The sequence below is a fragment of the Bombus vosnesenskii genome, unplaced genomic scaffold (genome assembly GCF_011952255.1).
Source record: "Bombus vosnesenskii isolate JDL3184/JDL3185 unplaced genomic scaffold, Bvos_JDL3184-5_v1.1 scf7180000013265, whole genome shotgun sequence".
Taxonomy (NCBI): Eukaryota; Metazoa; Arthropoda; class Insecta; order Hymenoptera; family Apidae; genus Bombus; species Bombus vosnesenskii.
Genome location: NW_022882925.1, coordinates 1,685,075 through 1,702,037, shown reverse-complemented (window position 1 = coordinate 1,702,037; position 16,963 = coordinate 1,685,075). Strand labels below are relative to the sequence as shown.

Below are 16,963 nucleotides of genomic sequence, written 5' to 3'. Positions count from 1 at the left end.
AGGATATAGCAGAGGGGTACACGATAAAGATGAAGATACTCTCGTGACTAGAGCACACCGTGCGTAAGAAAGAGACAGAGAGAAGAAACGAGCAGAGCATACGGAGGACGCGATATGCCCGCTTAATTATCCCTCCCCTTTCCTCCCCTTTCACGTATGCGCCTAGTCTATGTCTTTCTCACTTCCTCGTTATTCCTCTTACACGTTCTGCTCCTCTCTTCCTCTTACAAACACTCGTTCGTTGTCTCTCCTCGCCTCGTGTTCCCTCGTTCTAGCTACTCGTAGCGAAGCGAGAAGCGTCGAATGAGCGAATAGTGGGGGAAGACTGCGTGGAGACGAGAGTGGGAGGGAGAACGAGCGAGGTTAGAGTGCACGGCGGAGCGAGAGAAAGGGAAACAGCAGAGTACTCGGTTTCCGTGGCGGCAGGGTGGGGGTAGCACACGCTCCAGCCGCTCCGAGGGCCGCCACGGCGGCGCAAAACATTCAGTCGGCAAAAAGTAGCCAAGGGGTGAGCATCACCCTGAGCTACCAAAACGCATCCGTCGTCGAGTGTGCCCGAGAGAAAACCGCTGGATTTTGCATTCTCTTACACATGTACACGCGATACATACATAGAAAAGTAACCAGTTTTAGGCAACAGACAATGTTCCCTCCAACCTACTCTGTCTGGATCTCTTGATCGATGTGAGGGCAAGAAGAAGACGTCACGTCGCAGGATCGCGTAAGAGAATAGGCAGAGACAGACATACAGACCAACAGACAGAGACAGAAAAATAAAAAAAAAGAAAGTTAGAAAAACATGTAAAGACGTAACTTACATAGAGAACTGAAGCCGTCCGTGCATGCACATGTTAAATTCCTCATGGTAATACCTGTTCGATAAATCGCAGTTGTTTTAAGATATCGTGATCGTGTGAAAAGAGACTTTGATTCGATGATAAAAGACAGGACTTAAGTGAGATTGTTGACAAAGGTGAAGAAAAAGACGTAAGGCGAGAAAGTGTCATGTGGTAAACAACAAGTTTATAGTGGTATACCGTGCTATGAGACAGAGGATCGCGCTGGACCACCGCGCCCGACAAGGTCGCAGCTGAGACTTGGGCACGATCGAGATTGACTCAAGGTCGCCACGATTTTCTCTATTACGACGTTCGGTATATTCGTCGATAAGACGATAGCCAAGACGAGGACCATAAAAAGGAAGACCACGAAGAGGGATACGCGATCGTTAACATCACGGCTAAAAGGAGAACGTGGTGTGAGGGAGACACACGTCAAAGAGGAAGATCGGGATGGAGGTACGTGCGATGGAGTATCGTCCCGTGATGCCAACGGGGGTGATACCCACCGGACTGCAGGACTACCACACGACCATACCGGACCTCAGCCCGCCGAGGAGCCAAGGCTCCTCCACCGGTGGCGCTTCCTCGATCGGCGACTACGCGCCCCGCATGTACACGCCACCCACACCGCCTACTCCGCACGACGACGACAAGGTAAAGCAGCACATTTCCTTTACCTCAAGGTTAACGCCACGATCACACGTTCGCCATGGAGTTTAGTAGATCTCCGTGGATTTTTCATGTATTTCAAAAGGGTTAGAATAAGTGAAAAGAAGTTGATGATTGAATTTATCAAATAAAGAATCAAGATGATAACAAACCATCTTCACACAATAATGGAAGATCTACCTAACGTGCAATGATATATGCGAAAATAAATAACATTCAAGAACATATAAAATCTTCGAGGTGAATTTTCCTAATTGTAATAAGCGAAGGAGTCAGCGATACTTTGATTGTAATGTTGTTTAAGTAAAAAATTAGAGTAACAGAATACGAATTTTAGCTATTTATGTAAAATTATTTCGTTCATGTAGAAGTGCAGCTAGGAATGCGTAATATTCAAAAATATAATATTAAGAAATCATTGTAATTTTATCGGCAATAAGTTACCGTCGTTTAGGTAAAAATTAGGATAATAGTATTATCGTATTACATTATTACTTGTACTTAGTACTCGTCGGTATGGTCTCGAGAATTAATTATATATTTATATCATTAAGGGGAAACGAAGAATACTCCAAAAAGGAACGAGTTATTGGCCACATCGATTTATTACAATTTAAATTAATTAGAGAGTGTTAAACGTGTTACACCGTTGAGGAAAATAAAATTTAGATTTTGGAAGAAACTAACACAGTGTTTGGATATATATTTTTCTGGAAAATTACATTTAGATTTGAAAAGAATTAAAAGTATTTCAACTTTAAAAGAAATTCGACACTTTTATATTCGTTGGCTTAACCTCCGATCGTATCGCTCTATGGCAAATTAAATTAAAAGTTGTCAAACATATTTCAACATTGCATACCAGCTTCTTTTTGTATAACAAGTCTCTTAGCTTGTATAGATATCGTTTTTGTTGAACGCAAATTGGTGCCTACGTTTTCTTAGAACAGCGTACGCAACTTAAACACGTGTTTCTTAGAACAAAACCAGCGACATTCTTAGACGTTCTAACGGATGTTGCATCGAGCCGAAATGTCTAACTTCAAACATTTGCTGTAGGTATGTCGCAATTCGAACTGACAATGAATCGTAAGTATGCTCGAATTCAAAAAACGAGAATCTCTCAAGCGCTTTCGCCATTGAAAATTGACTTCAGCATTCTGTACTCGATTATGGTACTGGACTCTGTAAAATTGACATGATGTTTAAATCCGGAGAAATATACTTGGAGCAATATGTTCTAAAATCATAGTTTTAAAATTATACATACAAAATTGTACGTGTTTCGTTCATAAAATTAGTTAACAATTTAATTCAAATTTAAAGGGAAGATTGAAATTTAAATTTCTCAATCTTGAAATCTCAGATGTCTTATTGGTTTCGGGAAAACAAAACACGTTTTAATTGATCTTTCGATAATTCTTCGCGCACAATTTTCATCCAAAACTCATCATTGATTCACACCGGGGCGGCATCCGATTTTTCGCTTGCCAAACCGTCTTGATCCGAAATCGGGTCAGATATTTGAACGCCAATGGCCTCGAAGAGAATCCAGGGATCAGTTCGGTAGCTTCGCTCGATCTTTCGTCCCTCTCGAAATTGATTGAAAATTCTATCCCGTAGCCGATTGAAAATTTCATTCGGCGCACTTCTTCCTCTTCCACGAAGCTCCTCTCGAATTCTGTTCGCGATAAAATTCACTTCTATCTCTGTCTCTGTCTCTCTCTCTTTTTTCGTGGTCGGAGGACAGATGCACTTTACCTCTTTGCTTGTAACCGCGGAGTCCTCCGATTCTGAAATCGAATCGCAAGTTTCGAGCCGACGGCGCTCGACTTGCACTTCTCTTAGGATAGTTAGTTTCCCGCCCAAATCGACTTCACGAGATTCCATCTCGGTGTCCCCATAATTAATTGCATCGTATTATTCGAAGCTCATTCTCGATCGAAACCGATCGCGTCGCCAGATAAATTTTCATGCTCGACGATGTCGAGATGTCGATTATTGTAGTTAAGCGACATCAGATAACTTTTTAGCTGATTGATGTTTTGATGGTTTTGATGGATTAGTCACAGTAGATTTATCTTTCTTTGTCTGTGCTTATCAATGACATGATGAACAAATGTTTTCGGCAATCTCTATCGTTTTATAACGTTGAGAATTATAGTCCTGCGTCCTTAGAAGTTGATCGTAAATGACGATGATGTTCAGATTCGAGGAAGATGTACGAAATTCTTGCCAGCTCCGAATATTACCTAACTTGAAAATTGATCAAAATTTTTCTTTTTTAGTACAACTAAATAAAATTTTAGCTATGTCATCAAACAAGCGAAAATCTATTTAACAGCTATGGATTTGCAATTTCCAAGCGCAAAGATTTCACATTTATAAATTTCTACGCTAACGTGTAATCTTGTCTAATCTTTCTTTGCTACCAATTAATTTTCTAGCTTTACCGATCGAACTAAAAATCGACGATCATAGTTTCTTTCTGTTACCAATATTTTCAATGGCAAGGATTAAAATAATGTCGTTGAAAAATCTGGAAAAGTCCCTTAAAACTGCTCTAAAAGCGACGTCTTCGAAATCGAACACGAGAAAGAAAATCCCCGTCGGTGTTGGGTGTCGCGACGATTCCCGGCGATCTTCTCACGAAGTCTCTGCATAAGGGATCCCGAAGGATCAAGGCAGAAGATCCACTGACCCCGGCGATCTTAAAGGCGCATTCATGGCGCGCAATTTTCCAGAAGTGGACGACAATAAGGCGCTGTCACAATAAAGACTCCAGGACACCGTGCAAGGAGAGAAATAATCGGCTGTCCTGAACACAAGAATAAACGATACAATCGAGTCCCGATCTTTCTACTTCTCTTTTCTTTTCTCTCTTGTTACACGCCCCTGTTTTATTTTTCTTCGTTCCATTCGTCTATTTATTCTCTTATTCTTACGCGATTTCGCCTTATATTTTCGGTTCCCTTTCTTAAAGCTTATTGATAAAGTTTATCTTTCGATTTTTATACTTGTTCCACAATTTTATCGGTTTTATAACATTTTACCTCGTCTCTATAGCTTCGTCGATACCTTCGTACTCTTTTCTTTCATTATTTCCCCTTATTCCTATTCTTCTTATCAGCCTAGATTTTTTTTATGTCTCAGTGTTTTAAAATATTCCATTCGCGTGTCTCTTATTTTAATTCACCACCCTTCTCCTGTTTCCCTCAGATTTTGCGAACAGCTTTTCCTAAAACGTGATCTTACATCAACAAAGTAACGAGAGAGAATATCTTCCTGATCTGTGGAAGAATAGAAATAATTTTTATAATTTACCACGATTAATACGGCTAATAATATAAGAATAATCGATTCATAAGGCTCAACGTTACATTAGCGCAACACTACACTAACAATTTTATGGAATTCGAGTCTTTAACATTCAGCTTACAAAAAATCACATTTTCATGGAATCCCAAGAAATTTGAAGTATTTACTCCCCTGATATATAAACTATTTTTTCACGTCATGAAAATTTTTCTGTGTAGTGGGCTTCTACTACGTCGACAGAACAACCTGTAAGTTATTTTATTTACATTTACATTTTACGCATTGTTCCACCGCTTGGGAACTGTAATGGACGGAATGAATGAGGCTGTAACGAATTAATTAAAAACTAATTTTAACGTACCCAACCGCCTTTGATTAACAAATTGATTCATTTTAGCCCCTGCAATTCTTCTTCTTCGCCCCCTAAAAATCCCCTTTCCACCTGGGCTTGCTCAAGGTGAATCCAGAACATCTTGAACAGGGGACAAGGGCGTGTAGAAGTGGGGTGAGAGGGCGACAAGCGAGGGAGGTGGGCTTTCTTCTCGCCGAGTAATTCCATTTGTGCGTCACCGAGATTCTGAAACTTGACCTGTTAAAAAGTCCTTTAACGGAGGTCTCGTGTTCCAACTGCTAGTGGAATGAAGAAAGAGAAAGAAAAGAGGGGTGGTTGCTGGTACGCTCGTCAAGCCTCTACCAAGAGGAAAATTGCCGGAAAAGCCAGACTTTCATTCGTCATTGCGAAATTAGGGGACTCTCTTTCTCCCTCTCTTTCTTTTTCTTTCTCTCTTGTCGCAATCCCTTGAAAATTAATGACGGTCGATCCGCGTGATTAGTGCCTTAGTCGCTTTCACCCTCAAGCTTCTTCGGTTATCGAGGTTTAAAGTTGCCTTCCTGGCTCGATCGCTGCAATTTAGAAACGATTGCATTAAACGAAGAAACCTGTTCCTCTCCATTCGCGTGTTCTTTCCATTTAACCCTCTGATACGTCCTTTGGAAATCACTTTAGAGATAATCGTGCCCTTCAGATTTAGGGAAATACGAAAGCAATCGCGTTTTCTTATGATTAAAGTCAGAGAATTTCCTGGATTTTAAAAAATTTCAAAACAACCACTTTGTCTTTATGATAAAGAATTTCGTTAGTTTTAGAAAGGTACAAAAGCAATTCGTAGTTGACAGATTTCTTAAGTTTCAAGAAAATGTAGAAGCGATCACGTTCTACTATCCTTTGAAACTATCCTCTTAAGTTTCAGAAGAACAGGAAAGAATGATTAATTGATTAAATTAATGATTATTACGCTCGTATCGTATAGTGGAATCATTTTTTGTGCTTGTGTTTACCAAAAATACAAGCTCGAGGCCACAGTTTCTTTTCCTTTCTGATAGATGTCGAAAAACATGATTATCACAGCCGTTACAACCGACAAAAATATCAATATATAATGTCATTCTTGATTTCAATACTATGTTACTTTATTCCGCGATATCATGCAAAAATATCAAAAAATAATTTCACTTATCGAAACAAGAAATAGCCTTATTGGGACGTGAAGAATTTCAGTTCGTCTCATTTGGTACATTCTCGTTAGATTCATCTCCAAGTAACTCTTATCGATCATCTCTTTCATTCTACGACTTATTAAATGGACAAAATAAGTACTTCGTGCCCTGTTTAGGTTCTTGAGAGTCTCTCGATACAACGAAGCTTATCGATACACTCATGTCGCATAAACTAGAGGAAACTAAACAAAATACTCGTCGAAGATAACTTTTTATCGAAGGGGAATTATTCGTGCAATCTGTCGTGAGATTTTGAAATCGTTAGCGGAGTACATCGAGTACCATTCGTTTACATAATTTTCCATATCGAAGAGTTCGTCAGTTAGAAAAAGAAAGAAACAGATTGTAGCAATCTATGTACAATGGTTCGCGAAAATATTTGGACACTTATCGTGAAAAACATTTATGTACACATTGTACATTACATCGTATCAAGTAGTAACTTTATCTTCCGTTGCAACACTTTCTCATGAGAAGAATATTTATACGCTATATTTATTCTTATTATATGTATTTTATAATTAGATTATATTTGATCATATATTTCAACCCTCGAGGCTCTTGTGGTTTAGTTTCGTAATTAATTAACTTGTTTTTATCATTTCCAATGATATAGTGAATTCTTTTATAATAACAAATACAGGACACTCTGTTTTATGGAAAATAGCAGCGACTTACGGCATTATGATTCTTGGCCATCCAATTCGACGTTTAGACTCTTTTGCGATCTCTGCGATTTGCGCCAAATATCTTACATGTACATTTTCAGATTTGTCCAAAATTTTACCATAATCGTAACAATCAGGTATCGTTACAGTACTAGAGAAATTTTTAAATGCTTCTTATAGCAGAAATTATACGTCCATGAAAGTTTTCTACAAGCGTTCGAGTACTTTTGTGAGCCATCAGTCGCAGCGAACAAATAAACCAATAAAAATAATCGTGTAATGGACGAACGAAGTAGGAAATGGCGGTGGAGAAGAATTGGGCACACTCTCAATAATTAAAAAATCGAGTTTCGTCGGCGCGACGACGGCGTCGTTTGTCGTCGGTTTGCACGAGTTTACCGTCGGGAAGCACTTTCGTCGCGCATAAAACTTCCAAACGTTTCTCATCGGGCCGAGCATCGAGCCACGTGCGCGCTCAGGCCATCGAGATTCTCAAATATTTGCGGGAAAATGCTGGGAAAAGAATCGAAGAGCCAACGCAGACTTTTATTAAATTAAACGATTATCCTCGATTAGAACTCTAAACGGCAAATCGTTAACTTTCGTTGCCAGACGCAAGCGTAATTCATCAAATAAAACTGAAAGCTTCTTTTGTGCTTCCTACCATTGAAACTCTCGTAAAATCGTGCGCTTTTTCTCCAATTGTTGCCTGGCGATCGAAAAAACATCACGAAATCGCCTACATTTCGGAGAAATATCAACCTCCCTGTTGACGAACTGGGTCGCTGACGATTTTAACGAAATTCCACGTTTATTTCTTGCAGTAGAAGTTTCGTTATTGAATAAAGATATTTCTACTTAATTAAATAAACGAAGAATGTAAATAGACTTAATAGGTAACTGTATAATTTACTAGAAACGTTGATAAGTGTATATCAAAATTTGTTTTAATTTTCTGAAGGCATAGGAAGATAAAAAGAGTGTAGGATAGTGCAGAAGATACTTTTACATCATTAAATAAATTGAGTATAAAAGTTGACTCGATAAGATACCTGTAGAACGTAGTTGAGTGTATATCAAACTTTTTTTAATTTCTCCGAGAGCCTAGGAAAATAAAAAATGAATATAACGTAGATACTACAAACGTGAAAAAATATGTTTGACTACGAGGATTAATTTTCTTGCGTCATTAAGCGTGAAATTTTGCTTGTTTCCTACCTGTATACTCATCCAACATTGGAGTAAAAAATGAGATTAGATTCTGCATCGTGCAGAGTTATTATTTCGGACTTCCAATTTTCGACAAAGTATTACATTGTCGTTGGAAACGGGTTTCGCAAATGATACACCATGTGGACACTATCATCGACAGGTTCGACGAAAAAAAGAATAGAAGAGTCGAGAGAGAAAGAAAGGAGAGGCGAGAAAAGGAAGAAAAATCGTATAGTACCGATTCAAGGTAATCGCGCGCGATTTTTGCGCAAATTTCACGTCCCCGAACGGTCAAGGAACTTTTTCCATTTGCCCCGCGCAGATTGAATAACTTTCAAACTTCTTTTATCGCTCCCTTTTTTCCCCTCCGAACGATATTGTGGTATCTACCGCGGCATGACAAACTCGGAAATTAATGGTATCTTTTCGCATTTTGCGTCGCCGTTTTTCTCTCTCTTACTTCGAAGAATTTCTCGTACTAGAACTATTACAATCGCTAAAACAAACAATTCGTAATCTTTTTATATAGATATTTTATTTGTCTACATGATAATGATACACTTTTGCAAATGTTTGAGTAATCTATTATGTGTATTATTGCCTGATACAAATTTCATACTTTATCGCAAAGTGTGATTTGTTAATTAACGTTTTAAATAATGTTGATTTAACCGCGGACTCTGGAGTGCGCAATACGTTAGAAAACACATTATGATACTGTATATCGTATTTGTTATCAGGTATAATCATACATAGTCATATATGAATATTTAATGAGGGAACTGTAATCTTAAATTTATTAAGTTGAAACTCAGTTCGCGAATGATAGATATTAGGAAGAAATTTTCTTTTTGCGATTGGAAAAATGAAAGAAACGAGTCGATTTGTCGGAGAAAATAATCTGCAACGCGATAGGAAAAATCATACGTCCGTCTGTGAAATTCACGCATTGACTTTCATCATGAAGAAGCACGCACAAATCAGCTCATGTGGATTAATGTTTCAAGCCTTGTTGAAATATTGGAAACAAAAGATATATGCGTGATATAAAACCGAAAAAAGAAAAATAAAATAAAAATGAGAGAAACTTTATTACTATTTCTCTCAAAAATTCCATTGATTTTCATCAGAAGAGCATTTCTTAAAAAATGAAACTTCATTTCTTACATAATTTCTAAATTAAATAAAATCAAATAATTAATATTCAAAGAAATTATACTCGAAGAGTGAGCAAAATATTAGTAGTTAAATAATATTATATCTAATAAAATGCAACAGAGTATTTAAATCGAAACGCATTTAAAAAAGTATATCTACTGAGAGTCAGGCATTCGAAGGAGCTCCTTGAGAAAAAGTTGTCTCTCTTGGAACCCGAATACAGCCACTTACTTTAAAAACACCCTATACACCTGGGGAAGAAACGATGTAAAAGAATCCAGGCCGCTGACGAAACTCGAGGCGGCCCTCTGCTTCAGCTTTCATTAAGGAATCGTTAGCGCCGTTCTCATCAGCATCCTTTTCCTTCTTCTCCCTTCTCCTTCGACGTTCCATCCCTCCGCTTCATCCACTCTCTATCCCTTTTTTCTTTTCACCCGTTCCTATCGTGGTTCACTTTCCTACAGTTACTCTCATCCTACCGACAGCGTTGTGCATTTTTCTTGGTCCTTTTTCCGACGTGATTTCACCCCCGACCTTTACCCACCCTCTAGATAGCGTATCTTGCCTGTTGGCTCTGTTTCTCGTGTAATTTCCTCCATTTTTAGAATATCGGTGCATTTTGTCGAATTTCTTTCTCTTTTTCATCGAACCATCCTTTACTCTTGTTACATACTTCGCTTTTTTTTCTTTTCCCAGCTTCTTCTTCGTTTTATTCGCTTTCTCGGTTCAGTTTCGTTTGTTTTGTTTTATTTTTTGGTCCTAACGATGTACGGCGAAGGGAAGAAGAATTTTCGGGGTTTAATACGTTTAATGGAGGCATCGTGTCTTTCTCTACCCGCGGGGAAAATGCAACCGAGGGTTTCGTTGTCTTTCTTGAATGGCTTGGGGCTTTTGCGGCGATTCCTGACAGCTGACTCTTTTTGCCGGCGGTTTTTTGGCTGGCGGGTTTTTCACCGACGCTTCATCTTCCTCGACACTATCCCCCTCGAATATTCTTCTCGTCCTCTTTGATACGGTGGATACGTGTTTCCTTCCTTCTTCTCCCGAATCTTTTCACCTTCGTTCTCGAATCTTTGCGAAAACCCACGGAAAATATTAATTTCTCATACTCACGAGATTTCGTGGAGTCTGAAGACTTATAATTCGTCCAGTTATCTCGTCTCCGTCTGTTCATGAGCGTTTGTGCAATTTTCGTACGTTTATGTTAGTATTACATCATTGTTATACATATAATCGTCCTTTTGATGTATATTAAGTTAATAGTAATAGGTTCGAGATTCCCTGAACTATTTGTATTTTGTAGGTATACATGTTTTATACATTTTCACTCCCTTTCACAATTTTCACCCTTTTCTCCTAAAGAACAGCAGAGATTTCCTTCGCGTCGAAAAAAGAAAGAATATTGGCCGGAACAAAGAGTGAAAGAATATTCTCAGAAAGATATCCAAATCCAATATCATAGAAATTTGATGAAAAAATAGAGCTTCGTAAATTTTACAACCGCCCCTGACAACTTTCACACTTTTCTCCAGAAGAAGTTGCTTTTCTCACAGCAGAAATTCTCGTTCACCTTAAAAAACATTAGGATCGGCCAAACTTGAGAAGCAATGTCAATTTTGCTGTCCGAAACAAAGTAGAATTCCGCGCTGCTGAAAACTGCGAGCGACGACGAAGGGAGAGAGAATTGTTTAACGAAAGAACTGGATGGAATCGAACGCGACGGCAGGTGAACGGCACGTGCGTAAACGGTGAAAGGAGAACGCGAGGAACAGAGCAAAAAGGAATGAAAAGCGCGAGTATACAAGGTGTGTGCAACACGGAAACCAGAAGGGAGAGAGGGAAGCGGTGGTTAGAGCGGGAAGGAAATTCGGAGAAAAGAGGAAAACCTGTCGAGATATCGTTGTGAACGAAAGAAGGAGGGAAACAGATTGGAACACGAGGGAGAAGTTCCTTTCGTCCTCGTGGCAGGTGGAAATGGAAGAAATAATGGGAACGTAGGGAGAAAGGCTTGAGTAATTTGTTTTTGGAAATTCTGGTAAAAATATTGGAATTATTGAACGAGGAAGTAGAGTTTATCATATTCAGAGTAGTAGGAAACTCGTGACTACAGTTACGTCCTAATACGCGTCTGAAACTTTCATCCCTTGTGACGGATCCTTCAGTATAAACAGTAATTTGATTTAATATTTCGAATTAACCGCTTGTGTAATTTCTCGATCTCTTTGTGTATTAGAAGTAACTCGTTTCAACATTTAATTAACGTCAAAGGTAACTAGACAGAGTGACAATTTTCGGTTCTGTAGATACTTTTGCAAAATTACTGTCAACCTTTTTTGAGGCTGAGATACAATTTTAATTATAATTATTTACATACGGTGTATCAGTCTAGTTATATGTTAAAAGTTGGACGTTCTAATATTTGTATATTACACATCATTCTTATTCAATAATCCATCTCATTTAAAGAAAGAAAAATAATGTTATACGACCAGAGATAATTTTAAAAAGAATATTTCTTATATTTCAATTGTATAAAAGTCACTGTAGGGGATTGAAAAATCTTTTCAACGATTCACTACGCAATTAGAAAGTACTACGCAGGAAAAGACTCTGGAAAGGTATAAATAGTACGCGTAATTCAGCCCCTTAGAGGTAATCAATCTTCTCTAAAAGTCATAATGCCACAGCGTGCTCGATCTCGGTGATCCACCCCCCAACAGCGTAACAAAAAAGAACGAATATCACCGTGGAACGCAAAATCTCGCGAATGATCTGGCCAATAATTCCAGCAGATATCCCTCCTTCCAGGCTAAACCGTTAGAAGTATCCTTTGGAGGGCGCAGATGGTCTCCCCCTCCTTTTTTCATCTTGCATACGTGTGCGTGTTTATGTAGACTCGGCCATTCGCCGTTGAGTGCGTCGCAGCCCCGTGTGTGTACGCCAAAAAGGGAAAAAAAGAAAAAAAAAACGGGAGAAAAAACGAAAAAAAAATCCTCCCCTAGGACCACTCGGCATCCGCGTTAGCATAGCCAAGGGATACCACCCCGATCGAAACGACCAACCCCCTAGAATCTCTCTGTCTTTCTCTCCCTTGTGTCGTGCGTCGATGCAAAACTCGAGGAGGTGGATCCCTTGCTTTGCACTCGGGGTTTGTAACACACCACCCCTCTTCCACCCCTTCTGGCTAGCTGGGCCTGTTGATTGAACTGGCTCGACACTCTGCCTCATTTTGTCGTCCGTGCTTCACCCCTCGTACGCGTTCATCGCGTAAGAAAGTTTCTTCGTCGTTGTCCTCGTGGAGAAACCGGGAGTACTATGTCTGGAAGGGCCGTTGATGGGGAGTGAAAATGACCAGGTACGTGCGGCGATTCGGCGTGTTTGTTTTGGCGGGAGTTGACGGTGAAATTTCATGGCAACTTCGCGGAGAGTTGCGGTTTTTGTACAAGAAGATTAGTGCTTAGGAGGATCTCGGATACTCCTATACATTGGAAGGTCGATCATTGGATTTTATACGGTGCATAGGAATTCATAAACGAGGAAGGTTCGTAAGAAGAAGCTGGATGATGGAATTTGAAGAGCTAAGATAAAGTTAAGTTAGGAAGATTCTGCATAAGCGTCATGTATTTGGAGATCGTAAAAAAGGAAGCATTTTAGGAAGCATTTTAGTCAGTCATCGTAGTCCAAAGCAGTTTGTTGGTCAATTGTGGTGATATTTGTGAACTGAAGAAGATATAGCTTATATGATGGATGGTAATTTGTAAACGTAGAAGGTCGACCGTTTGGGGAAGATGAAGATGACTAGTAGAATTTAAAGGATGAAGATAAAGTTAGATCAGGAAGATTTTAAATGTCGTTGTACGCGTTCAAAGATTGTGGGAAGAGAAGCATGTTGTGGTGCTTATTTGTGAATTAGAAAAATGTATTTTGCATGGTATTTTGGGAAAGTAGTAGTAGATTAATTGTTGGGGGAAGAAAAAGGTGGACGTTGAAGTCTGAAGGAATTATGAGTTGCAAGAAGGAATGGAAAGTTGGAGTTTGAAGTTAGGTTAAATTTTTTAGGTTAAAGTTAGGTTAAAGATTTTGAATTATATATTGGAAAAAAGATAATTGAAAGGAAAGTATTTTATATGGTAATCGTTAATTTATAAACTTATGGAATTAATCCTCGAAGAAAACAACAGATAAGAATCATGAAATTTGCAAAGGGATTTGAAGGTGTTCGCAGTAAACTTTGGTGTTACATTTAGAAGTATGTTACTTACTAAGAAAATGCATTCTATATGACGAACAAGGGTTAATTATCGAGAAAGAAAGGAAATGGATACCGGAGTTCGTGAACCGAACTGAAGTTCGGAGAACGAAGGTAAAGTTAAGCCGTGGGTTTTATTGATGTAGAAGTGGCGTAAGATTTGTGAAAGAAATCGGGTGGAACGTGGTTAAGAAGGATTTTAGGGAGCTGAGAATCGAAGGATGGTGAAAGAAGTGCGGATTGATTCTGAGGGATTCAGTACTTTCTTCAACTATAGTATCTCGAATAAAAATTCAACGAACGGAAGAGTCTTGAAGTATAAAGAATTTTTATACTCTTGCGTAGTTTGAAGAAGAGGGTGCGGAAAGAATTCCTAGTCTTTCTCGAATAACTTTTCCCTCGGTGAAGAAAATATTTAAGTTGGAATTTAAGAAGCTTACATCATCGATAAAGAAAATTGTGTTTCTTGTTTTTTTTTTTTTTTTTTTTAAGTATCCCGATATTTTCGTTCAAGGGAATGGTTGAAGGATGCAAAACTCGTATCCAAACATTTACAGATGTATTATGTGTGTTACGTAAATCATTCTGAAATTTTATTGTCACGCTATAGTAATTATATTGACTTCAATGAAATTTGAACATTGGTTTGAAGCAAACATTTATTTGAAAATGGCAGAGAATAAAGTTATAACTTAATTAATTATGAAACCAAGAGAATGACACTCTTGTGAGTTGAATTATCAGACCATCTTTATCACTTATTACACGTTTAAGATGGCTACTAATAAGGTAGACTCTTTCTATTGGACATACGTTTGCAGTAATGTTTCGTATCTTGTATATATGTCCTCAGATTGGTTTAAAATTTGATATAATCGAGACAGTCGTGATATAATGATACCAAAATTTGTTAACATGTTATAACACTTCCGTATGCTTTAAAATACTTTCGTGATCTACTATATATCGTAATGATTTCTCTAATGTTTTGACCACTATCACGAACAATTTGTCCCTTCTTGGAAGCGAACATTAATTATCGTAGTGCGTTTGAAGAAGCGTGAAAATCGCGGAGATAATTAATGGGAGCGACGAGGGTGAAGTTGGTCTTTCTGCTTGGATGGCACAATGATGGCAATTTCGAGCGTATGTCAACGTTTTTCACGAGTGCTCAGGTACCGAAGCAAAAAGGAAAAGCGAAAAAGAAAAAGAAACGTTTCTGGTGTAAGTTGAGCGGACGAAAAGGATTCTAAATCTAATTGGCACGAATATACCGGCTAAGTCATTACGAGAATAGTGAATTAAACGAGGGGGAAAATAGAACTTGTGCCCGACGTTAAAATTAATATGTGTTGCGAGGACACTGAAAAGAACGATTCGTACAAAGAATGAATACCTCAGCTGCACAGAGAATTCAGGAAAATAATTATAGTAGAAAATTTGAGAATTAACAGTGGCTACAAATTTTTTATTCACCGGCCTCGGAGTCTCCTGAATTTTCAATGGAAAGTTATACTTTTTTCTACTCAACTCGAGAACCGTGTAAACACTTGTAACACTTGAAACATGTCTCTAAGTAATTAACACGTCAGTGTACGAAATTCAATAGTTTATTCAAAACCGTCGGACATATGTAATTCTTCACACATGTGCAGATTACATTATAACCTTGTAACATTCGTGTTGCTTTAATCATTCAAGATTATGAATATTAGGCAGTTTTTTCTTTTTTTTTTAATCGTGGATAATAATCATTCATGCATTACTAGCAACGAGATAGTCGTGGAAAGAGGAAAAAAGGAGAAGAGGGAAAGAAATGGAGGAAAGCAGATGAAAAATCGACGAGGATGCTGAACTGGGTAATAAAAGAATCCTGATCGAACGGATATCTGCCATTTTGTTCGCTTTGATGCTCTCGTTCGATTTCCTGTTACGTTAGAAAAAAAAAAAGACGAAGGAGAAGAGAACAAGTTGGGGATAGGAAACGTAAGGAAAAGTGGAATGCAAAGAATACGTACGTATTTTCTGCGTTCATCCCGATCTTTAGAATCGTCGGCATATTGCATCATTGTTGTGTAATAGCTGGCACAAGAGCGTGAAAAAGAAAAAAGGGGAAAAAGAAACGAAATCAAGTTTGTCGGACGGGAAACTGTGCATTTTCCGTCGACAATATTTTCCATTTTAATGAATACGAGCAAAGAAGAACCATTGTACACGATGTGATTTCACTTGTGCAATTTTGCTTCGTTTCCTGCGGACTTCGTTTGGCTTTGCCCGACCGTCTTTGCAAAAGAGTATTTGCATGTGTTCTTCTGTTTGCACTGTTTTGTCGAACGTGTGTGTATTATACATGTTTCCAGTTGTAGACGTCAGTCAAATTTCTTGAAAAGCGTCATTCGATTTCTCGAGTATCTCGCTTTTCGATAAATCTGCTAATTTTAGATTTGATTATACAACTTCGTGATCCTTACAACATGGAATTTTCGAGTTCTCAGATTTCGTTTACAATTTCTTGATTTATAGCTCTGCAACCTCCAAAATATCTTTTGCTCTGCGAATCTCTTTACGATGAAAAGTTACCCTCGCGAGTTACAGTATTATCCAACAAATTTGCAATGTTCATTCAGTGTCTCTCAACGTAACAATTTCGAAAATATCCCAATAAAGTAACTATCTCCTGTAATCTTTCAGAACTCATTCAATCGCTTTAAAAACCCGGAAGATGGATTTTTATCAAATCTCCAACCAATCTAACGGATATTCATTTCATCTCTAAAAAATTTGCCCCCAGCAGACGGGTAAATCCATGAAAAGCGTAACGCATGTACATCGAACGTTAATTCGATACCCCAATCACCATAATTTTTACACAGTTTCCTAATTAACCGCGAGCATGTCAAGCATGATCGGAGAATAAAAATCAATATCCGTTCAACCCTTTGCTTCGATCGTTCTGGTTGCAAATAAATCATTGTACGACAAAAAGACCGGCAGGAAAAAATGGACACAGGTCGAAGAAGTGGCACCTCAATAAATTTTCACTCGTTAAAACCTCAATTACGAGCGGTCGTTTTTGCGAAGCGGACTGCGCTCGAAAAAAGCAGCACGAGACAGGCTTGAGAAAAACAAAGGGTGCGAGAACACGGAGTCTACAAGAAGCAAAGCTACCGTTCTCCTCTCCTTTTCTCCCATTTCATCCTCGTTCTTTCATTTCGGGACACCGGTGTTCTTTTTATTGTTCGCCGCGAGAAAGGGAGAGATGATATATGGATAGATAGATAGATAGATAG

The 16,963-nt window shown here is 38.5% G+C and overlaps 1 protein-coding gene across 6 annotated transcripts in view; it reads left to right on the top strand.

Moving 5' to 3' along the window:
* Nucleotides 1-16,963, top strand: part of LOC117241912 (zinc finger protein rotund-like) — a 240,008-nt gene that overhangs the window by 198,057 nt on the left and 24,988 nt on the right. For 3 of the 6 annotated variants that reach the window (XM_033508223.1, XM_033508196.1, XM_033508191.1), the window contains exon 6: nucleotides 5,048-5,077. The exons of the other annotated variants lie outside the window; for them this stretch is intronic. In XM_033508223.1, coding sequence (XP_033364114.1) covers nucleotides 5,048-5,077 — 30 coding nt within the window. The remainder of the gene's footprint in view (nucleotides 1-5,047; nucleotides 5,078-16,963) is intronic. 6 annotated transcript variants of the gene reach the window in all.